Genomic DNA, 24,697 nt, shown 5'->3' with positions numbered 1-24,697 from the left:
ACTTCCAGGCCCTTTCTGTATCCTTTCACTTTCATCACCCTGGGTGTCGTTATCTCCTTTCTATAATGCCGATTAGCTCTTACACAGTTACTAGGCCCTGTTCCAAGGTATTGATATGTACTCATCTCATTTAACGGAGAAGGCAATGGCACCCCACTCCAGTACTCTTGCCTGGAAAATCCCATGGATGGAGGAGCCTGGTAGGCTGCAGTCCATGGGGTCGATAAGAGTTGGGCACGACTGAATGACTTCACTTTCACTTTCCACTTTCATGCATTGGAGAAGGAAATGGCAACCCACTCCTGTGTTCTTGCCTGGAGAATCCCAGGGACGGGGGAGCCTGGTGGGCTGCCGTCTGTGGGGTCGCACGGAGTCGGACACGACTGAAGCGACTTAGCAGCAGCAGCAGCATCTCATTTAATGTTCCAAAAATGACACTGCAAGAATAGTTCTATTATACCTCCAATTTGCAGATGGGAAAACCGTGGCACAGTAAGAGGAAGGAGCTTCTCCAAGATACGCAGCTTATAATCGGCAGAGGCAGAATTTGAGCCTGTACTCAAACCAGCTTCAAAGCTTGATCTCTAAGCCATAACTACCCCCCACGCCGTATCTGATTTAGTGCCACCTCTCTTTCCTCTTCTGTCCTCATTTCATTCTATTTCTCTTTCTTTCCTCTCTATTCGGCTCCCCTTTTGTCTCCACCTCTTTGGTCCTGTTTTTGTCTCTGTCAGTAACTTCGTTTGTTTCTTATTCCTTTTTCTCACTGAGAAATGGAGTATTTCCTGCCATATCAATAGACAAGGATGTCACAGCCATCAGTGATTCCAGCCCTCCAAAGGTGAATTTCTGAGCCCAGGAAGGAGAACCACATCCGGCAGCCGTCAAGCTGTAACCACTCCCTATGCTGAATGCTGGGGGACTCAGGATACTGGGCCCAGATAGCGGAGATGCATATGAAAGGAGTGATTTCAGTGAGTCCAGACTCTTCCATCTTTGCATACAAGGAAAAGAGCTAAATTCCTTAACTGTGGTATCTGATTTTCTTTAATTCACGACAATACTTCTGACGTTCAGACTACCTACCCCTTGATGCAAATTTCAATGTAACCTGACTCCCTCCCCCTCCCACCTCCTCTGAGTAGTTCTCCCAGGACCTCTTGAGATGCTGCCTCCTGGACTTAAGTCCTGAAAATTTCCACCAAATAAAATGTAACTCAACTTTTAGGCTGTGACTATTTTTTTAGTCAACATTGCAAACATTCAAGCGTCTCTGTCTCTGTGTGTCTCAGTCAGTCTCTGTTTTGGTTTAAAAATAAAATCTACTGGACTTCCCTGGTGGCTCAGTGGTAAAGAATCGCCTGCCAATGCAAGGGACATGGGTTCCATCCCTGGTCTGGAAAGATTCCATGTGCTGAGGGACAACAGAGCCCATGCACCGCAACTACTGAGCCAGTGCTCTAGGGCCCTTGCTCCCCAACAAAAGAAACTATTGCAATGAGAAGTCTGCACATCGTAACTAGAGAGTAGCCCTCACTCGCTGCAACTGAAGAAGGCCTGCAACAAAAACCCAACAGAGCCAAAATAAAAATAAATAAAAGGGACTTCCCTGGTAGTCCAGTGGCTAATACTCTGGGCTCCCAATGCAGGGGGCCTGGGTTCAATCCCTGGTCAGGGAACTAGGTCTCACATGCCACAGCTAAGACCCTGGTGCAGCCAAATAAATAAATAAAAATATTAAATAAATAAATAATAAAACCTACTACTTTTCCCGATAAAATTAGTAATGCAGGGCCATTGGATAATGCCTGAAAAATAGAGACATGCGTAAGGGAGAAAAAGAAAATCTGTCAATTCACCACCCACCTCACCCTGTCTCGCCTCACCCCAGCTCTGGAACAGTTTTTCCAATGTGTAGAAACGTACATAGACTGATTTGTGTGTATGTTTTCTGATTATTGAAGTAACACATTTGTTATAAAGATTCAGCCAATTAAAAAAACATACAACTTGGAGAGTTAAACAAGTCTTTAATCCCACTTCCTGGAGGTAATCTTTTTAGCAGTTAGTTGCTAATCCTCCTTTTTTTCTTTTTCCCTCTATGAACAATTTCTGCCAAGTTGGAGCTTGTCTGTATACAGTTTGGTAGCCTGATTTTTGTGTCTTACCATTATCTCTCCTTTGCATTCCTCCACATCTTTAATCATACTGTATCAGTGAGGTCCCCTGCAGGAAAGATGCCCTAATCAATTTAGGATAATTTGAAGTGGTTTAATACCAGGAGTGTTTACCAAGGGATTGGATGGTAAAGGGAGCAGAGGAGGAGTAGTTCAAGGTCTTGGGCCCAGCCGGTGTATATCTGTCATCCCTAAACCTGAAGAAAGCAGATAGGGGAGGGAGGGGTTCCCTGACCTGGGACGAAGAGAGTCATACACACAGGTGGAGGGAAAGAGAAGTAAATACACTGCCTGTATTCTACTTTCCCTCTCTCGGGGCCTATTACTAGGCTCCCCATTGGCTGCACTCAACAGAAGCCAAAGGCCAGCTTCTGGGGCCCAGAGGAGCCTAGAGAAGTGGGAAGAATGAACTTGGAGGGGCAGATGGAAGACAATTTGCATGTACCACTAGTAAGGCTTCCAATCTAATGGGATTATTGAATAACCAATTCCAAACTCCTATTGGTAGGCATTGATATTCTTTCCAGTCTTTTGTTAAAATCATGCTTTTTAAGACTAGGGGAGAGAAAGGGAGTAACTTTTTCATTCTTTTAATGGTGTCTGTCATCTGAAATTTTAAATTTTTCTAATTCATCAATTTTTTTTTCTTCCATGTTTTGTGCTTTCAGCGTATACAAAAAATCATCACCACAGTTCCCTAGATTTTCTCCTATACTACATTATAGGAGTTTTATAGTTCTGCACTTTACATTTAGGTCTATGATATATTTTAAGTTAATTTTTGTGAAAATGTGCAAAGTCTGCATCTAGGTTGATTTATTTATATTTATTTTTGGCCACACCCTAAGGCATGCAGGATTTAGTTCCCAGACCAGGGACTGAAACTTCGCCCCCTGTAGTGGGAGCTCGGAGTCTAAACCACTGGGCCACCAGGGAATTCCCTATCCAGTTGTTTCAATACCATTTTTGGGAAGACTATCCTTTCTTTACTGAACTGCCTTTGGTCCTTTCTCAAAAATCAATCAACTGCATTTGTGTGGGTCTATTCCTGGGCACTCTCTTCTGTTACATTGATTTATTTATCTTTTCACTAATAGCAGAGTCTTGATTATTGTAGTTTTATAGTAAGTCTTAACGTGAGAGTGTCAGTCCTTCAACATTGTTCTTCTCCTTTAATACTGTGAAAGCTACTCAGGGTCTTTTGAATTTCTGTTTAACTTTCACTTTGTCAATATCCACAAATTAACTTGCTGGAACTTTGGATTGCATTGATTCTATAGATTAAGTTAGGAAGAACTGACATCTTGACAATATCGACTCTTCTTATCCATATTCATAGAAGAGTTCTATTTTTAGATGTTCTTTTACTTCTCTCATCAGAGTTTCATAGTGTTTCTCACACAGATTTTGTTTATATTTTGTTAGATTTGTATTAATACTTAAGTATTTCATTTTTGGGGATGCTGAATGTAAATGGTATTTTTAATTTCAAATTCAAATTGTTCATTGAAAGCAATAGGCTTTTGTGTATTAACCTTTTATCCTGCCACCTTGCTGTAATCACTTATTGATTCAGAAATGTGTTTTTTTTTTTTCCAGAAACATGTTTTTAAAGACATAAAATTAAATACACAGGACTATTAAGAAAACTGATTGTATTGAAACAGTTACCAAAACATTAGAGTAACTTTGCAATAAGTGATACATATGCCTCTTTATAATCATAAGGGATTTGATTTAGGTCATACCTGAATGGTCTAGTGGTTTTCCCTACTTTCTTCAATTTAAGTCTGAATTTGGCAAGGAGTTCATGATCTGAGCCACAGTCAGCTCCTGGTCTTGTTTTTGTTGACTGTATAGAGCTTCTCCATCTTTGGCTGCAAAGAATATAATCAATCTGATTTCGGTGTTGACCATCTGGTGATGTCCATGTGTAGAGTCTTCTCTTGTGTTGTTGGAAGAGGGTGTTTGCTATGACCAGTGGGTTTTATTGACAAAACTCTATTAGTCTTTGCCCTGCTTCATTCCATATTCCAGGCCAAATTTGCCTGTTACTCCAGGTGTTTCTTAACTTCCTACTTTTGCATTCCAGTCCCCTATAATGAAAAGGACATCTTTTTTGGGTGTTAGTTCTAAACGGTCTTGTAGGTCTTCATAGAACCATTCAACTTCAGCTTCTTCAGCATTACTGGTTGGGGCATAGACTTGGATTACTGTGATATTGAATGGTTTGCCTTGGAAACGAACAGAGATCATTCTGTCATTTTTGAGATTGCATCCAAGTACTGCATTTCGAACTCTTTTGTTGACCATGATGGCTACTCCATTTCTTCTGAGGGATTCCTGCCCACAGTAGTAGATATAATGGTCATCTGAGTTAAAGTCACCCATTTCAGTCCATTTTAGTTTGCTGATTCCTAGAATGTTGACGTTCACTCTTGCCATTTCTTGTTTGACCGCTTCCAATTTGCCTTGATTCATGGACCTGACATTCCAGGTTCCTATGCAATATTACTCTTTACAGCATCGGACCTTGCTTCTATCACCAGTCACATCCACAGCTGGGTATTGTTTTTGCTTTGACTCCATCCCTTCCTTCTTTCTGGAGTTATTTCTCCACTGATCTCCAGTAGCATATTGGGCACCTACTGACCTGGGGAGTTCCTCTTTCAGTATCCTATCATTTTGCCTTTTCATACTGTTCATGGGGTTCTCAAGGCAAGAATACTGAAGTGGTTTGCCATTCCGTTCTCCAGTGGACCACATTCTGTCAGACCTCTCTATCATGAGCCACCCATCTTGGGTGGCCCCAAGGGCATGGCTTAGTTTCATTGAGTTAGACAAGGCTGTGGTCCTAGTGTGATTAGATTGACTAGTTTTCTGTGAGTATGGTTTCAGTGTGTCTGCCCTCTAATGCCCTCTTGCAACACCTGCCATCTTACTTGGGTTTCTTTTACCTTGGACGTGGGGTATCTCTTCACGGCTGCTCCAGCAAAGCGCAGCCACCGCTCCTTACCTTGGACGAGGGGTATCTCCTCACCACCGCCCCTTCTGACCTTGAATGTGGAATAGCTCCTCTAGGCCCTCCTGCGCCCGCGCAGTCACTGCTCCTTGGAGGTGGGGTTGCTCCTCCCAGCCGCCGCCCCTGGCCTCCGGCATGGGGTAGCTCCTCTCGGCTGCCACCCCTGACCTCGGACGCGGGGTAGCTCCTCTTGGCCGTTCCTGCGCCGTTGCAGCCTGGCACTCTCGACCGCTGCCCCTGACCTCAGACGTGGGGTAATTCCTCTTGGCCGCCTCCTCTCAGGCGTGGGGTCCTCCCGGCTTCTGCCTCTGACCTCGGACGTGGGGCAGCCGCCCGCGCTAAATGCGCCGGTCGCAGCCGCCCGCGCTAAATGCGCCGGTCGCAGCCGCCCGCGCTAAATGCGCCGGTCGCAGCCGCCCGCGCTAAATGCTATGGACTGAGGTTTGTGACATTGTACAGGAGACAGGGATCAAGACCATCCCCATGGAAAAGAAATGCAAAAAAGCAAAATGGCTGTCTGGGGAGGCCTTACAAATAGCTGTGAAAAGAAGAGAAGCGAAAAGCAAAGGAGAAAAGGAAAGATATAAACACCTGAATGCAGAGTTCCAAAGAATAGCAAGAAGAGATAAGAAAGCCTTCCTCAGCAATCAATGCAAAGAAATAGAGGAAAACAACAGAATGGGAAAGACTAGAGATCTCTTCAAGAAAATTAGAGATACCAAGGGAACATTTCAGCAAAAGATGGGCTCGATAAAGGACAGAAATGGTATGGACCTAACAGAAGCAGAAGATATTAAGAAGAGGTGGCAAGAATACACAGAAGAACTGTACAAAAAAGAGCTTCACGACCCAGATAATCATGATGGTGTGATTACTGACCTAGAGCCAGACATCCTGGAATGTGAAGTCAAGTGGGCCTTAGAAAGCATCACTACAAACAAAGCTAGTGGAGGTGATGGAATTCCAGTTGAGCTATTTCAAATCCTGAAAGACGATGCTGTGAAAGTACTACACTCGATAGCAGTGGCCACAGGACTGGAAAAGGTCAGTTTTCATTCCAATCCCAAAGAAAGGCAATGCCAAAGAATGCTCAAACTACTGCACAATTGCACTCATCTCACACGCTAGTAAAGTAATGCTCAAAATTCTCCAAGCCAGGCTTCAGCAATACGTGAAGCATGAACTTCCAATTGTTCAAGCTGGTTTTAGAAAAGGCAGAGGAACCAGAGACCAAATTGCCAACATCCGTTGGATCATCGAAAAAACAAGAGAGTTCCAGAAAAACATCTACTTCTGCTTTCTTGATTATGCCAAAGCCTTTGACTGTGTGGATCACAATAAACTGTGGAAAATTCTTCAAGAGATGGGAATACCAGACCACCTGATCTGCCTCTTGAGAAATTTGTATGCAGGTCAGGAAGCAACAGTTAGAACTGGACATGGAACAACAGACTGGTTCCAAATAGGAAAAGGAGTACGTCAAGGCTGTATATTGTCACCCTGTTTATTTAACTTCTATGCAGAGTACATCATGAGAAACGCTGGGCTGGAAGAAGCAAAAGCTAGAATCAAGATTGCTGGGAGAAAGATCAATAACCTCAGATATGCAGATGACACCACCCTTATGGCAGAAAGTGAAGAGGAACCAAAAAGCCTCTTAATGAAAGTAAAAGTGGAGAGTGAAAAAGTTGGCTTAAAGCTCAACATTCAGAAAACGAAGATCATGGCATCTGGTCCCATCACTTCATGGGAAATAGATGGGGAAACAGTGGAAACAGTGTCAGACTTTATTTTTGGGGCTCCAAATCACTGCAGATGGTGATTGCAGCCATGAAATTAAAAGACGCTTACTCCTGGGAAGAAAAGTTATGACCAACCTAGATAGCATATTGAAAAGCAGAGACATTACTTTGCCAAGAAAGGTTCGTCTAGTCAAGGCTATGGTTTTTCCTGTGGTCATGTATGGATGTGAGAGTTGGACTGTGAAGAAGGCTGAGTGCTGAAGAATTGATGCTTTTAAACTGTGGTGTTGGAGAAGACTCTTGAGAGTCCCTTGGACTGCAAGGAGATCCAACCAGTCCATTCTGAAGGAGATCAGCCCTGGGATTTCTTTGGAAGGAATGATGCTAAAGCTGAAACTCCAGTACTTTGGCCACCTCATTCGAGGAGTTGACTCATTGGAAAAGACTCTGATGCTGAGAGGGGCTGGGGGCAGGAGGAGAAGGGGACAACAGAGGATGAGATGGCTGGATGGCATCACTGACTCGATGGACGTGAGTCTGAGTGAACTCCGGGAGTTGGTGATGGATAGGGAGGCCTGGCATGCTGTGATTCATGGGGTCGCAAAGAGTCGGACACGACTGAGTGACTGAACTGAACTGATGCCTCTTTATTAATGATCTAAGTACAAGATAGAGCAGTAGGTTTAACTTTTGAGGTACTAATAGGAGTAAATGATATTGCAAGATATGTGCCATGTCTGTAATATGCTATGAAATATCTGTGTCTTCTTTTATGGCAAAGTCACAACTTCTGCTAATATTATTGTAGCTTGTTGCTTACATTCATAAGGGAAAGAAATGCTAAATTTCAGTTAGAGGTTAATGAAGAAGGAGATGTAACTTTCTCCCATGCAAGTTCACCCTCCCCTGAATCCTACTGTAGGGGTGGTTCATGAACCCCAGATTAAGCTGGACTTTAAATAGAATGAAGTAGATCTATATGTATTGACGTGGAAAAATCTTCAAGACATAGAGTGAAAAAAGGAAATTGTTGAGAACAATACACATGTTGTGACACTCCTTGTGTTTAGAAATACTCATACATGCAAAAGCAATTCACTGGAAAAAAAAAATAGCCCTTTCAAAAACAATACTGGGCTTCCTTAGTGGCTTAGTGGTGAAGAATCTGCCTGCCAATGCAGGAGACACCTGGTTCAATCCCTGGTCTGGGAAGATTCCACATGACCCGAGCCAACTAAGCCTGTGCACAATTATTGAGCCTGTGCTCTGGAGCCCAGGAACTGCAACTTTTGAAGCCCCCACTGAAGCACCCTAGAGCCCCTGCTCCGCAGCAAGAGAAGCCACCACTATAAGAAGCCCACGCACTGAGATGAAGAGTAGATCTCACTTGCTGCAACTAGAGAAAGTCCGTGAAGTAATGAAGACCAGACCCAGGTAAGAAGAAGTAAGTTAATTAACTAAAAAAACAATGCTGGAGTAATTGGACATCCATAGGCCAAACAATGAACGTTGACATAAAACTCACATGAAAATAAAAATTAACTCAATATGGATCACTGACTTAAATGTAAAACATAAAGCTATAGAAGCTAGAAAAATTTAGGAAGACCATCTTCAAGGTCTAGAGGTGGACAAAGGGATTAATCCATAAAAGGAAAATTGATCAACTGAACTTGATCAAAAATTTTTGCTCTGTGAAAGATCATGTTAAGAAGACAGGACTTCTCTCATGGTACAGTGGATAACAATCCACCTGCCAATCCAGGGGGCATGGGTTCGATCCTGGATCCAGGATGATCCCACATGCCTGGGAGCAACTAAGCCTGTGCTCCACAACTACTGAGCCCATGCTCTAGATCCAGTGAGCCACAACTACTGAGCCCAAGTCCTGCGACTACTAAAGCCCACGTGCCTAGAGCCTGTGCTCTACAACAAGCCACCACAATGAGAAGCCAGAGCACTGCAACCAGAGAGAGCCCTCGTGAAGCAATGAAGACCCAGCACAACCAGAAATAATTAATTAATTTAAAAAGAAGATAGAAAGATGAGCTAAAGACTGGAAGAAAATACTTGCAAACCACCCGTCTGATGAAGGACTAGTATCTTGAATAGATAAAGAACTCTCCAAACTCAACAGTAGGAAAATTAAACAATCCATTTGGGAAATGAACAAAAGACATTAAGAGACATTTCACCAAAGAGTGAAAGTTGGGACATAAGTATATGAAAAGATGTTGGACATTGTTAGCCACTAGAGAGATGCAAATTAAAACCACAATGAGATACCATTATACGACTATCAGAATGCCTAAAAAAAAATAGTGACAACATCAAACGCTAGTGAGGATACAGGAAATTGATCACTCATTGCTGGTGTAAATGCAAAATGGTACAGCCCCTCTGGAAAAACAGGGTTGGTCGTTTCTTAAAAAACTAAACATGCGGGGCTTCGCTGGTGGTTCAGTGGTAAAGAATCTGTCTCCCAGTTCAGGAGACATGGGTTCAATCCCTGGCCTGGGAAGATCCTACATACTGTGGAGCAACTAAGTCTGTTAGTTGGTAATTGGTAAAGGACTACATATTATTTAATAGAGTGTTATTAAATGATATTTATTCATTTACTAATTATAAAACTATTGTTCATTTGCTGTTGAAAATTGGAATTGCAGACATGTTTTTCTCAACCATTGTTAACAATAATTATAGCTGATACATGCTGAGCACTTCCTGAATGAAGAATCCCATGGACAGAGGAACCAGGCGGACTACAGTCAGTCAGATATGATTGAAACAACTTAACATGCACACACATGAAATAATACTCTAAGGAAGACAGAATTTTTCTAAGACCCAGATGAGGAAAAAAGCTGAAAAACAGAAGGGAGGGATGTTTGTGCAAGGAAAGAGAAAGAAAAAGACAGGGAGAGAAGACAGGATGTAATGACAAAAGAGCGTGATGGAAGAGCAAGCATTAGAAACCCTAGTATGAGCTCCTGGAGGGCAGGCACTTGTATTGGTACCTCTGCCAAGCTTGCCACTTCCAATTGAAGGCAGTGGTGTGTTTTCAGTTCATCACTAGAGAGCGAAAGAAAGATCAACGCACAGAAAATACAGAGTCCAGAAAGCAAACAGTAGCAATTGGCTCAGGAGCGAGGGTCAGGTAGAGTCATCGCTGGCACTGGCCCAAGGTGGGTAAAGTCCACACACGCTGGCCACTGGCCAGCACTGACGTTGGGAAAGCTTACCCTGCACCGGGAAGCCCGGTTGCTCACTGGTCCCGGTTGAAACACTTAGAAGCCACCTTGGAGGGTGCAGGCACTGCCGACCCAGGTGGGCACCACTCTGGACACCACTCAGAGGCCAGTGGAAGACAGGCCCTGCTGCAGTGCCAGGCACCCAAGCCACAGTGCAGGTGAGGAGTGAGGGAGGAGAGGCTGAGGGTAGGAGGGGTGTCAGGACCCCCCTTGTGTGATCAGCGTCCATTCTGTGAGTGACAGTCCTTGTGCCAGTCTAACCAGAGGCAGGGGCTTGGACTCAGGGCCTTCTCTTTGGGCCGCCTGACATCTGTCGCCTCCAGCAGGAGCAGAGATGGGGCGGAGTGGCACAGCCGCCGCGGCCATCGGGCTGTGGGTTTTGGTGAGCCCGGCACTGCCTCCTCTCACGTTATCGCTCCTTGGACCCCTTGGCGCTGCTGGCTGTCAAGGCGCTGAGGGACCACTATGTGAATGATGCTCAGAGGCCCTGGTCCCCCCCCTGCCCGACCCCCAGACCCTCCGGCCCTGGGCCCTCCAGGCTCAGAGACACTAGTCTTTGGCCCGAGGGGCGCTCATGTTCTAGCGTCCAGCAGGCACATCTCTGATTTCAGGGTCCACAACTGTGACTCTGACGTCTTCCTGGGTGTCCCGTGGTCGGCTCATATACGGCCTTGGTGAGGGTCACGGAGGGGCGCCCACTCCAGGCGGACTTAGCTCCACATCGAAGTGCCGGCTCCGCACCGGGAAGGCGGGAGCATTACAGCTCCGCACACTCATCAGAGCGCAGCCTGGTTCGGGACACGAAAAACACCACCGTCCCGACCAGTCCTGATCCACGTCCAGGAATCCTCGACGTGCCCAGTGCTCCAGGGGCCCTGGCCAGGAGGCCCTGCGTCACCCCAGCTCTTGTCCCGCAGGAAGAAGAGACGCTGAGCTGGGGGCCTCGCAAAGGCTCTATCCGCCCGAAGAGGAACCCTCCCCGGCCGTCGGTGAGGCCCGAGGCCGGCGGGATTGTGTGTGCGGTGGGGGGCGACTCGGGCGCCGTCCCGTCTAACTCCAGCCCGGTTCCCGCAGTCCTGTGCGATGCTCCGCCGGGTGGCCCGCGACCTCGCCGACGCCCAGGCCGTGCTGAGCAGCCTGCCGAGCCCCGAGCTCTTCCCCGGCGTCGGGCAGACCCTGGAGCTGCTGGCGGCCGCGGGGCGGGACGTGGCGGCCTGCGTGAGTGCTCGGCGGCCTGGCCCCGCGCCGCTCCCGGCTCGCTCTGCGCCCCTGGTCTCAGGGCCACGACCCGCACCGCGAAGCTGTCCCACTGAGCCCGGAAACGGGCACGGACACGAATGGCATCCTCCCGGCTTTGCTCTGCGGCCGGAAGGATGAGGGTCCGAGTCACCGGGGAGGGGACGGGAGGCTCGGGTCTCCACCGCCTTCGCTGACCTCCTTCCCCGCTCCAGCTCGAGCTGGCCCGGCCAGGCTCCTGGAGGAGGTCCCCGCGGCGGCCCGGGAGGCGTCCCAAGACTCGCCGAGCTGTGAGTGGAGCTGGCGCGAGCGCGGCTGGACCGCAGGGAGGACCGCGGGAGGTGGAGACGGGGCGGGGGTCGGGCTTGCAGCCCTGAGGGTCTGGAGTGGGGTGGGTCTCACGGGAAGGAGAGTCTCGACTCAACCCCGCCCTGCCTCCTTCCCGGGCTGCAGGAGTCGCCTCGATGCCACGAAGCCACCGTCATCTTCCACCTCCTGCGCCTGCTCGCGTGGGACCTGCGGCTGGTGGCGCACGCGGGGCCTTGTCTGTGATGCCGCCGCCGCTCCGTCTGGACCCGGAGCGCTCAGAGCGCCGGGCTGCGGGCGCCGCCCTCCTCCGTGGTCTCACTGAACCAGGGGGTCTCTCAGCCTCGACCCGTATGCGCTGGTGCCTGAGGCGCTCTTTCCCCAAAGACCAGGAAGAGTCCCCGGGAACCAGCGGTATTCCCGTGGGATGCGTTGCCCTAAGAACCTCCCAGGAAAAGACTGGAGTCCGTGTCTGCCTTGGTCGCTGACCACCACCACAGACCATGGACCGGTTTCTACTTCTGTAGTTACAGGAACCCTGTCCCATGACAGGTTCCGATCCCAGCTTTGAACCTTCAGTGGTTGCCTTGAGAGTCCATAAATCTGTGACTCTTGGACCAGTTTCTACTTCTGTAGTTACAGGAACCCCTGTCCCATGACAAATTCCAATCCCAGCTTTGAACCTTCAGTGGTCACCTTGAGAGTCCTTGAATCTGTGACTTTTGGAGCTCCCAGCTGGGGAGGCTTCATTCCCTGAGGGAATGGGTAGTGAAGGGACCAAAAGTCCTGAGAAGCAGTTGTTTTTTTTCTTTTAATTCCGTAACTTGTGTGCTTTGTATTAATGAAGTTTCTGTGTGTATTTGCTATTTTGTCTTCTGTTGTCAGTTTATTGCCAATTATTAAATATTTTTTTTTTTTTTTGCATTTCTGTTGGTTATTTCTCCTGTGATCATTGTGAGGGGGGCTGTTGATCACAAAATGCTGAGACAGGGAAATCAGGTGACCTGAGTTTCAGTTCTGTCGTTGCCACTTCATAGCTGTGTGTCTGGACAAATTGCTTCTCTTTGAGCTCCAGGTTTTCCATCTATGCCATGACATTATTACACGTCCACTGCAGTGAGTAATATATATTGAGATAGTGTTTCCGAAGCTTCCAGCTGAAGTCACAGAATGGCCTTAATAACTGGTCTCCGTTAAACCACCACGCACATAATACACAAGAACCCTACTTCCTCCATTTGTCCTGACCTGCGGATGGGCAACCATTGTCGTGTCCGACTCTTTGCGACCCCATGGACTGTAGCCCCACGGGCTCCTCCATCCATGGAATTTTCTAGGCAAGAGAACTAGAGTAGGGTGCCATTTCCTTCTCCAGGGCAACCATTGTAGCCAAGTGCAAAGATTGTTTCCCAGGGTCTCATAGGTAGTGATCAGAACTAGGTTTGAACCCAGAATATTTTCCTCCAGCTCCAATGCTCCTAACCACTCCCCTGAACTTCCTTTCTAAGAGAAACAGTATTTAGGAATTTTCAGATAAACAGTCAATTTTCATGATTCATTGTTGTAGGGATATCTTTTCCCCTGATATGCTGCTGCTGCTGCTCCTAAGTCGCTTCAGTCGTGTCCGACTCTGTGTGACCCCACAGACAGCAGCCCACCAGGCTCCCCTGTCCCTGGGATTCTCCAGGCAAGAGCACTGGAGTGGGTTGCCATTTCCTTCTCCAATGCATGAAAGTGAAAAGTGAAAGTGAAGTCGCTCAGTCGTGTCCGACTCTTCTCGAGTCCATGGACTGCAGCCTACCAGGCTCCTCCATCCATGGGATTTTCCAGGCAAGAGTACTGGAGTGGGGTGCCATTGCCTTCTCCAGGGGATCTTCCTGACCCAGGGATCGAACCCAGGTCTCCTGCATTGCAGGCAGACGCTTTACCCTCTGAGCCACCAGGGAAGCCCTAAAAGCAGAGGATGACCCTGATCTTTTCCCTTGATATAAGGTGCGTGCAATTGACAGAATCTGACCAGAACACTTGTAGATGCCCAAGGCACATTCCTGCGGTTGCTTTGGAAACATGATTATGCAATGGAGCTCATAGATATTCCCAGATGAGGACTGTGGGCCACCCTTTCCAGGCCTCCATACTTTCTGTTGGAGAAATCCATTCCCTCTAAGTCCAGATCTAGCCACACTGGGGCTGTTGAGTGCAGTAGTTACTTGTCTGCTGTCAGATAAAACTCAGTTCACATCCTGCCCTCACTAGTTATATGCTGTGTGGCCTTGAACAACTTTCTTAACCTCTCTGAGTCCCTGCAATATCTTCTGTGTTTGAAATGTAGGTAAGCATGGATGTCTTTGGTGCTATCATGAGTATTCAAGACCACACTGCAGCAGAGACATAGACAGGCTCACAAAAGGAGGAGGTTCTCTCTCTTTTCCTTGTGCACTGACTGTTCCCTTTTCTTAGAAGGCTCCCTCTCAGATCTCCACGGAGCTGCCTCCCTCACTTCCTTTAGGGCTGCCCTCAAGTGTCATTTCATTACCTTATTTAGTGCAACTTTCTCTTCCATTCTACTCTCAACCCTGGTTCATTTCTTTCATTTTCCATTATCTGATGTTATCTAACATAATACATCCCACATGCCTAACCCCCCCATCCCATACTCTCTGGTACCTTTTTCTTGTAAATGGCTCCATGAAGGATTATTTTATGTCTTTCATTTTCTTCCAATACTGTTTTCTTGGCACCTTAAAAAGAATCTGACCCAAAGTGGGGAGTAAATAATTACTTAGTGAATGAAGGCATTTTTCTCAAGCCCATCTGATTTCTCTGAAGTCTTAGTCACACCCCAGTTTCATAGCAGATCCTCCTATTCCTGGGTCCCTCTGTACCTGACAATCAGAGAACAGGTTAATGCAGACTCCACCCCTCCCCTATTCTGTCACTATCCATAGGTGGGGAGGGGCTGGTCTCCTCTCTTAATTCTAGAGTGTTTGTGCCTTTCTGACCCACTCTCCCCACCCTCAACAGCACCTCTGGATCTTCTCTCATCCTCTGAACAGCCTCCCTCTTGGAAGGTCCATGTTGTTCAAGGTAACACCTTCTACAAGTGCCTTTTCCTTCTATTCCCCGCACTGGGGCATCTGCAAAAAAGAAACTTCCTCTGTCCCCTCCCCACCCAGTCCTAAATCAGCCTGGTCTCTATAGGAGACCCGCCCTTGTGGGGCTGAAGCTACTCCAGTCCTGATTTTGTCTTCATTACTCACTTCCTCCGAGGTGAGCACCAATCAATGTCAGTTTCTCTTTCGCTCAGTTGCTCACCTGGCTCACTGGCTCCGCCCTGCTCTGGGCTTTCCAGTGTTAGCCTGTAGCTGTGTTTTCATTTTTCCTACATCAGCTGGGATTGCCCGGCTGCACAGGCTAAAAGCTGCACCATGGAGCTCAGGCAGCAGTTACACCTCAGACCAGACAGAGCTGCAAGTTCAGAGACACGAACGGAGCAACGAGCTGAGATCCAGAAGAGGAGGCTGAAGTCAGAGACGCCAGACAAGACTGAGATCCCAGGCAACAGCCTCAGAGTGGACACTTGATCCCCCATTCTGACAGAGACCAGAGAGCAGGAATGAAGCTGGGTGAGCCCCCGCACCAGTGTCTGGGACCCTTGCCTCCCCAGAGCCTGCACCCTCACTCCCTGACGCCCTCCCTCCCCTCACCTTCCTATGCTTCCTTAACCAGACATGGCCCCGGGCTGCACGCTGGTGCTGGTGCTGATGCTGACGACCGTGGCGCTGAGCAGGACAGGAGCAGTTCCTGTGCCCTCTGCCCCCAGGGCCCTCCCACCTGCCAGGGGCTGCCACATGGCCCAGTTCAAGTCTCTGTCCCCTCAAGAGCTGCAGGCCTTCAAGACGGCCAGGGATGCCTTTGTGAGTCTCCCCACCCCTCCGGCAGTGGGTGAGCCCCCAGCCCCCTCCTGTGGGTTCCTAGACTACCTGGGCTGCAGGCAGGTCTGCCCCCCCTCCACGGGGCTGACCTCCCCCCTCCCCACAGTGGGCGATCTCCTATCCTGCACTGGATGAGCCTCTACCATCTTTGGGAAGATAACCTCCCCTCCTCTGTTGCTGGCCATCCTCCAGTCTCCCTGGGGTCCCCCCTCCGTCCCTCCGGCTGTGATCCGACCTTGCCCTTGCTCTCTAGGAAGACTCGTTCTTGCCAAAGGACTGGGACTGCAGCACCCACCTTTTCCCCAGGACCCGGGACCTGAAGCACCTGCAGGTGAATTGGGAGAGTCAGCCCCACCTGCTCTGGCTCCGCAGGTGCCCCCTCACCTCCTCCTTCTCACGTGTCCTTCTCTCCCTGCCCTCCCCAGTCCTCTCCCACAGCTTCCGCTCAGCCAACCACGTGGACTGTGTCTCTCACCTGACCCTGCTTCCCCTCCCTCTGTCCCTCCCCTGTCCCCCACCTGCCCCCACCTGTCACCTGCCCCCCCACCTGCCCCCCTCACCTGGTCCCTCTCACTTGCAGCTCTCACGTGTCTTCTGTCTCTTCCTCAGGTGTGGGAGCGCCCTGTAGCTCTGGAGGCAGAGCTGGCCCTGACACTGACGGTCCTGGAGGCCATGGCTAACTCATCCCTGGGCCACAGCCTGGAGCAGCCCCTTCTCACGCTGCAGAACATCCACTCCAAGCTCCAGGCCTGTGTGAGTGTTGGGGCCCCAGGCTGGGTCTGGGCTCTGACTGCCTGGACGTCCCCCTCGGTCCCCGGCTCTGCCTCACAGCCTCACCCCTCTGTCCTCTGCCCACAGGTCCCAGCTCAGCCCACAGCAAGCTCCAGGCCCCGGGGCCGCCTCCACCACTGGCTGCACCGCCTCCAGGAGGCCTGGAAGAAGGTGAGTGAGTGGAGAAGAGAAACTGATGCCCGGGGCAGCTGGGATCCCAGGCATGGGAGATACTGAGCCATCCCCCTCTTCCCTCAGGAGTCCCAGGACTGCCTCGAAGCCTCTGTGATGTTCAACCTCCTCCGCCTTCTCACCCGGGACCTGAAATGTGTTGCCAGCGGAGACCAGTGTGTCTGACCCCAGAGACCTGCCTGCAACCTGTCCTACCTTTTTAGATATTTTTTTATGCATCAAAATCAGTTTTTTTTTTATTTATTGCCTCCAAATAATTATTTATTTATAGATGACATTTCTCAAACTCAGACCCAGTATGTTTATTTTTCTACTTTTTATAAAAAACGTACAAATAAACAATGAGAAAATGATACTTCCTTTGGTGTGGGTCTCTGTACTTATGTATGTGAATTTTGGGGGGAGGGTGCCACAACAAATTCTCACAAACTGAATGACTCCACAGAACACAAATTCATTATCTCACACTTACACAGGTCAGGAATCTGGGTGGGCTTGGGTAGTTTCTCTGCTGTGAGTCTTACAGGCTAAGTCAAAGTGTGGCTGGCTGGATAGTTTCAGAGGCTCAGGAAAGGATTCCCTTTCAAACTCATTTAAGTTGTCAGCAGGATTCTGTTCCTTATGGTTGTCAGACTAAGGTTCCATTTCCTTTGCCGTGATGGCCCATCCTTAGCTCTTGGTCCGTTAACGAGGACCCTAGATCTCAGAGTCAGCAATCATGAGTCAAATCCTTCTTACGCTTGCAGTCTCTCTCATTTCTCCCTTTGCCACATTTCTCTTCTACCTTCAGCCTGGGAAATTTCTCTGCTTTTAAGAACGTGTGAGGTACCATTTCACGCCAGTCAGAATGGCTGCTATCCAAAAGTCTACAAGCAATAAACACTGGAGAGGGTGTGGAGAAAAGGGAACTCTCTTACACTATTGGTGGGAATGCAAACTAGTACAGCCACTATGGAAAACAGTGTGGAGATTCCTTAAAAAACTGGAAATATGACCCAGCAATACCACTGCTGGGCATACACACTGAGGAAACCAGAATTGGAAGAGACACGTGTACCCCAATATTCATCGCAGCACTGTTTATAATAGCCAGGGCATGGAAGCAACCTAGATGTCCATCAGCAGACAAATGGATAAGAAAGCTGTGGTACATGTACACAATGGAGTGTTACTCACATTAAAAAGAATACATTTGAATCAGTTCTAATGAGGTGGGTGAAACTGGAGCCTATTATACAGAGTGAAGTAAGCCAGAAAGAAAAATACCAATACAGTATACTAATGCATATATATGGAATTTAGAAAGACGGTAACAATAACCCTGTATGCGAGACAGCAAAAGAGACACAGATGTATTAACAGTCTTTTGGACTCTGTGGGAGAGGGCGAGGGTGGGATGATTTGGGAGAATGGCATTGAAACATGTATAATATCATATGTGAAATGAATTGCCAGTCCAGGTTCGATGCATGATACAGGGTGCTCGGGGCTGGTACACTGTGATGACCCAGAGGGATGGGATAGGGAGGGAGGTGGGAGGGGGTTCAGGATGGGGAACACATGTACACCCATGGCAGATTCATGTCAATGTATGGCAAAACCAATACAATATTATAAAGTTAAATAAATAAATTTTTAAAAAATAAATTAAAAAAGAACGTGTGTACAGATTGAGCCTACTCAGGGAATCCAGGATAATCTCTCTATTTCAAAGTCCATAAATCTTAATTACATCTTCAGATCCTTTAATTACACCTGCATGTGTAATAGGATTTATTCATAGGTCAGGGATGGGGGGTTGGCGTCTTTGGGGGCCATTATTGATCCCCCCCGGAGAAGGCAATGGTACCCCATTCCAGTACTCTTGCCTGGAAAGTCCCATGGACGGAGGAGCCTGGTGGGCTGAAGTCCATGGGGTCGCTAAGAGTCGGACATGACTGAGCGACTTCACTTTCACTTTTCACTTTCATGCATTGGAGGAGGACATGGCAACCACTCCACTGTTCTTGCCTGGAGAATCCCAGGGACGGGGGAGCCTGGTGGGCTGCCGTCTATAGGGTCGCACAGAGTTGGACACGACTGAAGCGACTTAGCAGCAGCAGCAGCAGTAGCATTGATCCTCCCACAGTACCTATGTGATGGTGTGACAGTCTCACTAGAAAGCATTCTTTTTTAAACCCCTTCTTTTTAATTTATTTAAAAATTTTATCATTATTAGGTTTTGTTTTTTTTTTAGCCATGACTGGGCGTATGGGATCTTAGTTCCCTGACCAGGGATCAAACTCGCACCCTTTACATTGGATACACAGAGTCTTAACCACTGAACCACCAGGGAATTTCCTAGAATGCATTCTAAGTAAAGTAATATTAACTAAAAATGCCTTAATAATGAGAACATTGATTACTATATAGGATGAGAAATCTTGAACAGTGGGGTCCATTGAAGATGAGCTGTTCAGTATGGTCTCCAGATCCCATGTAGCTACCATGTACTTGAGAGGTAGCCAGTACAAGCAGAGCTGTGTTCTAAGTATAAGATATCATCCAGAATTCAACAACTCCTTGTTTTTCTTATTTCTGTTTTTTCAGATGGTGCCTGCCAAGTTTCTCTACTGTACAGTTACTATTTTTCTCTTTGGAGTAAATAAGGGTGTGGGGAGACTTTGATACCACGTAAATCCCTATTACTTCTCAAATTCTGCCCCATTTGTTTTAGCATCTATGAATGGAGTTTGCCTCACTGTTGCTGTGCTGATAAGTCGATTCAGTTGTGTCTGACTCTTTGCAACCCCATGGACTGTAGCCCGCCAGGCTCCTCTGTCCATGGGATTCTCCAGGCAACAACTCTGGAGTGGGTTGCCATGCCCTCCTCCAGGGGATCTTCCTGACCCAGTGATTGAACCCACATCTTTTAAATCTCCTGCATTGGCAGGTGGGTTCTTTACCACCAGTGCCACATGGAAAGCCCCAAATAAGTGCTAGTTACTCAGTTGTGTCCAACTCTTTGCGACCCCATGGTCTGTAGCCCGCCAGGCTCCTCTGTACTGGAATTTTCCAAGCAAGAATATTGGAGTGGGTAGAACACCAGCAGATGGCTTCTCTGCCACCATCGACTGAACCTTCACCCACTCACAGTGAGTGCAAGAGACACTAGTTCTTCCCCAAGACTAGAACACATTCCCTGGATGCATCCATTTCTGCGGGATGCACGGCCACAGACTATCATCTCGGGTGGTCAGTAGAAGACTTGATTCCTGGGTCACTTTGGTCACTGACCCCACATACCAGGAACCAGTCTTACTTACATAATTGCGTGGGTTCCTCTAACCATTACAGGGCTGGTCCTCTGATTTGAACCTTCAATGCCTTTGGGGGATTCTATGAATCTGTCACACTTGGCTCTCCCCCACCCAAGCAAGTCTCATTCCCTGAGGGATCTGGGGATCACAGATGTCAAAGTTCACAGTTATAATACTCTGGGTCCTGCTATTTATGTGTCCCCATGTTTGCAAATCCCATGTCCCTGGTGGTATTCTTTTCTTCTGGTGTCAGTTCATTTTCACTTATTAAGTGGTGTTACACTTACTAGTGAGAGCAATCATTCTGAGACAGAGTGGAGGAAGCCTGACTTTGAACTTGGACCTGAATTTGATACCCAGATGGGACATTTACAAGTCACTCTGCTGAGTGACTTGTCGTAATATATTTACCTTTCCTGGCCTTTAGATTTCTTCATCTGAAAATAACTTAAGGGGACTTCCTTGGTGGTCCAGTGACTAAGACTCCTTGCTCCCAATGCAGGGGGTCCAGGTTTGATCCCTGGTCAGGGAACTGGATCCCACATACTGCAACAAGAGTTCGAATGCCACATCTAAAGACCCTGTATGCCCCAACAAGGATAGAAGATCCGTGTGCTTCAACTAACACCCAGCACAATAAATAAATAAATAATAAAAATTGTTAAAAAAATTTTTTTTAAAAAACAACTTAGGAATTCCTCACTTTGAAAGTTTCATTTATTCATCCCTGCAGCCATTCACTCATTCTACACAGATAGTGTTTCCTAGTTGCCTGCTATTTGCCAGTATTGTGGGTACAGAGCCACAGGTCCCTATCCTCCCAGGAACTTCTGTCTGGGGAGGACTCTGGTCATTAAAGTTTGAGAAACAGAAAGAAGGCCAGTGTGCTGGAGTCCAGAACTCCTCAGAGGGATGGCTGGGAGTGAGGTTAGACAGGCAGATCGGGACCAGGGCCTTTGGTGTCTGTGAAATCTTTAAGCATTTGGATTTTTCAGTAAGATACACAGGGAGTCATTGCAGAGTTTTAATCAAAGATACAACTGCTCAGGTTTATGTTTCTAAAAGTTCAGGCCTCGGAAGAGGAGAGCTCCCTGTAGTACCTAAGAGTAGATGAGGGAGTTTGGGTGAGGTGATGGTGACATGTATTCAAGAAAAGAGGTTCTTCCATAGATTAGAAACAATATATGCCAAGAGATTAGCATCTCATCTGATGGGCAGAAGTATCTCAAATCTGAGAAAGGATGGTGGTCATGGTTGAAAATGTGAGCTCTGAGGTCAGAGAGATCTTGCAATCTCAACCAATGCTCACTTAGTTACTGCTCGACCTGGGGCATGTCAGTTAAGCTTTTAGTTTCCAATCAGTAAAATAAATTATAATATCCTGCCCACATTGGGAGGTAGTGGGAATTAAATGTGTTAAATCATGTCAAGTACCAAGACACAATCCCTGGCATAACATAAGGACTCGTTATTAAATCAATTTATCATCATTAAAAAATTTTTTTCTAACATGTGAACTGTTGAATAAGAGAGGAAGCTCTATCTTAAGGCCCTATCACTAAAATGGTTAAAGGAGACACGGTTGTGGGCAGCCCAGCAAAATTTCTCAGGTCATTCTTTTCAGCACAGCCCCTTCCCCAATTATTCTTTTCTTTAAAAATAATTTGTATATTTTTTGTTTTTGGCCGTGAAATGTAGCTTGCTGGGAACTGGATCAGGGATCAGGGATTGAACCTGTGACCCACACAATGGAAACACGGAGTCCTAACTACTGAACTGCCAGGGAATTCTTCTTCCCCCTCCCCTCCATCAGCGTCATTCTTGATTGACCTAAACCAGCTTGCACTGGTGCTCTTGCTGGGGACTATCGTAGGCTTGACCAGGTGACTGTATCAGCCACGATCCTCTCGATCCTCTGCTGCTGCTGCTGCTAAGTCGCTTCAGTCGTGTCCGACTCTGTGCGACCCCATAGATGGCAGCCCACTAGGCTCCCCCGTCCCTGGGATTCTCCAGGCAAGAACACTGGAGTGGGTTGCCATTTCCTTCTCCAATGCATGAAAGTGAAAAGTGAAAGTGAAGTCGCTCAGTCGTGTCCGACTCTTAGCGACCCCATGGGCTGCAGCCTACCAGGCTCCTCCACCCATGATATTTTCCAGGCAAGAGTACTGGAGTGGGGTGCCATTGCTGTCCCCACTCGATTCTCTAGGGAGACCAAATGATCAGATAGAGCAAGAAATTTATTGGAGCAACAACTGTACAAGATGCGGGTGCATAGCTAAGAGAAAACAACAGAGGGCAGCACCCCCGGCCCAGCCAACAGCCGGAGGCTACCACCATTCCTAAACCAGAAGGGACCTGGGAGGGAGTGATTCCCAGTCCCCGGACACAGATTCTTGCAACATCACTGCTGCCAACCCAGCCGGGAGCTAGTCAGGAGAGTCAATATGCACCTGCTCTCTTTTCCTCCCTCCTGTTTTCTAACACCTCCCATGGCTGAACCCAGCTGGAAGGCAGAAGGCAAGGGAGTCCCAACGGATGTAATTCCACACACTCCCACCTAGAGCAGAGCGGAGAGTGAATCTAGAGGGAAAAGAGAGGATGTGTTTTGGGACTTCGCTGGCGGTACAGTGGTTAGGAGTCTGCGTTTCCACTGCAGGAGGACGGAATTTGATCCCTGGTCGAGAAACTAAGATCCCATCATGCCATAAAGCGCGCCAAAAAAAAGAAGAAGAGAGACAGGAAACTTTTCACAGGGGTCGGATTCTGACCCATGCTGAAGGGAATTTGGCTTGAGAGGAGGTGACTGCTCTAAGAAAGATTTTATGATCTCTCTTGTGGTAGGCTGAAAAGCGACTGTCCCAGAGATATCCACAGCCCAACCCTGGGACCTATAAAAGTGACCTTACTTGTGGAAGGGGAAAAAAAGATTTTTTAAGGATGTGATGATTAAATTAAGTATTTTGAGATGAAATTATCTTGAATTATCAGGCTGAGATGGAAATGCTCAGGCAAGCATCATCATAAGAGAGATATAAAGGGAGAACCCCCAGGAGAGATGGTCCAATTGCTCTGGGACCCCAGAAGTCATCAAAAAATGTCCTCCCAAATAATTTTGTCCACTTAATAAATATCTGTTCTGTGCCAGGCCCTGAACTGGGTGATGAGGGGACATTGTGATGACAAAGAGAGCCCAGGTCCTGCCCTCACAGAGTTCGCAGTCCGGTTACTCTCAAACTCTCCAGCACTTGATTTTCGTTAGTTTCTTTATTTTGTTTTGTTTGTTTGTTTGTTTGGGGTTGTGTTGGGTCTTTGTCATGGTGTGCTGGCTTCCCTATTTCAGAGCATGCCTGGCATGTGAGATTTTAGTTCCCTAACCAGGAATCAAATCTACATCCACTGCATTGGAAGGTGGAGTCTTAACCACTGGACTGCTAGAGAAGTCTCAGCACTTGCTTCTTTATATCCTTCTGTTTAAAGTTATTCAGGTGGATGAATAATGGTGTCTTATTGTGATTTTGTTGTTGTTGTTTTCACTCACTAAGTCATGTCCAACTCTTTGTTACCCCATGGACTATAGCACCCTAGGCTCCTCTGTCCTCCACTATCTCCTGGAGTTTGCTCAAACTCATGTCCATCGAGTTGGTGATGCCATCCAACCATCTTATCCTCTGATGTCCCCTTCTCCTCCAGCCTTCAATCTTTCCCAGCATCTGGGTCTTTTCAAATAAGTCAGCTTTTCGCATCAGGCGGCCAAAGTTTTGGAGCTTCAGCTTCAGCATCAGCATCAGTCCTTCCAATGAATATTCTGGGTTAATTCCCTTTAGGATTGACTGGTTGGATCTCCTTGCAGTCCAAGGGACTCTCAAGAGTCTTCTCCAACACCACAGTGCGAAAGCACCAATTCTTCGATTTTAAATTACATTTCCCTAATGACTAACAACGATGAGCATGCTTTCCTATTGTTATCTGCAATCCATATATCTTCATTGGTGAAGTGTCTGTTCAAATGTTTTTTTCTCAGTTTTATTGGGTTCTTTGGCTTATTACTAAGTTGCAAGTTTTCAAAAACATATTCTGGATAAAACACCTTTATTCAAAAATAGTTTTGCAAGTATCTTCTCCCCCTCCATGGCTTGTCTTTTCATGTCTTCACCGTGTCTATTTTTTATGTATAGTTTATACGTATTCTTGAGATACAAATGACATATAGTAAATGGCACATATTTAAATTTACAACTTGATCACTTTTGATATATGAACTCATCTGTGGAACCACCACCACAATCAAGATAATAGCCATATCACTAACCTCTACAGTATTGTCCTGCTACTTTGTAATTCTTCCCTTCCTTGCTAATTTTTAAAAATAATTAATTGACTTTATTTTTGGTTGCACTGGGTCTTCATTGCTGCACATGGGCTTTCTCCAGATGCTGCGAGCAGGGCCACTCTGCGCTGAGATGCGTGGGCTTCTCATTGTGATTCATCTTGTTGTGGAGCACAGGCTCTAGGCGCACAGGCTTCAGTAGTTACGGCTTGTGGGTTCTAGGGTGCGGGCTCAGTAGTCGCGGCCCACAGGCTTAGTTGTTCTGCAGCATATGGAATCTCCCCAGCCAGGGATCAGACCCATGTCTCCCTGCATTGGCAGGTAGATTCTTATCCACTGTACCACCAGGGAAGGACCTGCGCCGCCTTGCTCATTAACCCACTTCTGAATAAGTCAGGAAAGTATCACAAACTGGGTGACTCATTTATATGATTAG

At 47.3% G+C, this 24,697-nt stretch overlaps 2 protein-coding genes across 2 annotated transcripts; both read left to right on the top strand.

The window, feature by feature from the left end:
* Positions 1-1,823: 1,823 nt before the first annotated feature.
* LOC138991647 (interferon lambda-4-like) lies at positions 1,824-11,983 on the top strand. The gene is made up of 6 exons (XM_070386735.1): positions 1,824-1,827; positions 10,583-10,662; positions 11,113-11,184; positions 11,270-11,413; positions 11,647-11,721; positions 11,885-11,983. The coding sequence occupies exons 1-6, from the start codon at positions 1,824-1,826 to the stop codon at positions 11,981-11,983; spliced, it is 474 nt and encodes a 157-aa protein (XP_070242836.1).
* On the top strand, positions 11,983-16,800 carry LOC138991646 (interferon lambda-3-like). The gene is made up of 6 exons (XM_070386734.1): positions 11,983-12,151; positions 15,467-15,654; positions 15,926-16,003; positions 16,282-16,425; positions 16,531-16,614; positions 16,702-16,800. The coding sequence occupies exons 1-6, from the start codon at positions 11,983-11,985 to the stop codon at positions 16,798-16,800; spliced, it is 762 nt and encodes a 253-aa protein (XP_070242835.1).
* Positions 16,801-24,697: the final 7,897 nt, after the last annotated feature.

The sequence above is a fragment of the Bos mutus genome, chromosome 18, assembly GCF_027580195.1.
Source record: "Bos mutus isolate GX-2022 chromosome 18, NWIPB_WYAK_1.1, whole genome shotgun sequence".
NCBI classification, from domain to species: domain Eukaryota; kingdom Metazoa; phylum Chordata; class Mammalia; order Artiodactyla; family Bovidae; genus Bos; species Bos mutus.
Note: the sequence above shows the minus strand (reverse complement) of the source record. Positions and strands in the feature narration are given on the sequence as shown.

Excerpts from the sequence above, each read along its gene's own strand:
- LOC138991647 (XM_070386735.1), top strand. Across the intron at positions 10,663-11,112 it reads AGGCGCTGAGGGACCACTAT|GAAGAAGAGACGCTGAGCTG; the intron begins GTGAATGATGCT and ends CTTGTCCCGCAG. Across the intron at positions 11,414-11,646 it reads GGCGGGACGTGGCGGCCTGC|CTCGAGCTGGCCCGGCCAGG; the intron begins GTGAGTGCTCGG and ends TCCCCGCTCCAG.
- LOC138991646 (XM_070386734.1), top strand. The coding sequence starts at position 11,983 with ATGCCGCCGCCGCTCCGTCTGGACCCGGAGCGCTCAGAGCGCCGGGCT. Across the intron at positions 12,152-15,466 it reads AGAGTCCCCGGGAACCAGCG|ACATGGCCCCGGGCTGCACG; the intron begins GTATTCCCGTGG and ends TTCCTTAACCAG. Across the intron at positions 16,426-16,530 it reads ACTCCAAGCTCCAGGCCTGT|GTCCCAGCTCAGCCCACAGC; the intron begins GTGAGTGTTGGG and ends CTCTGCCCACAG.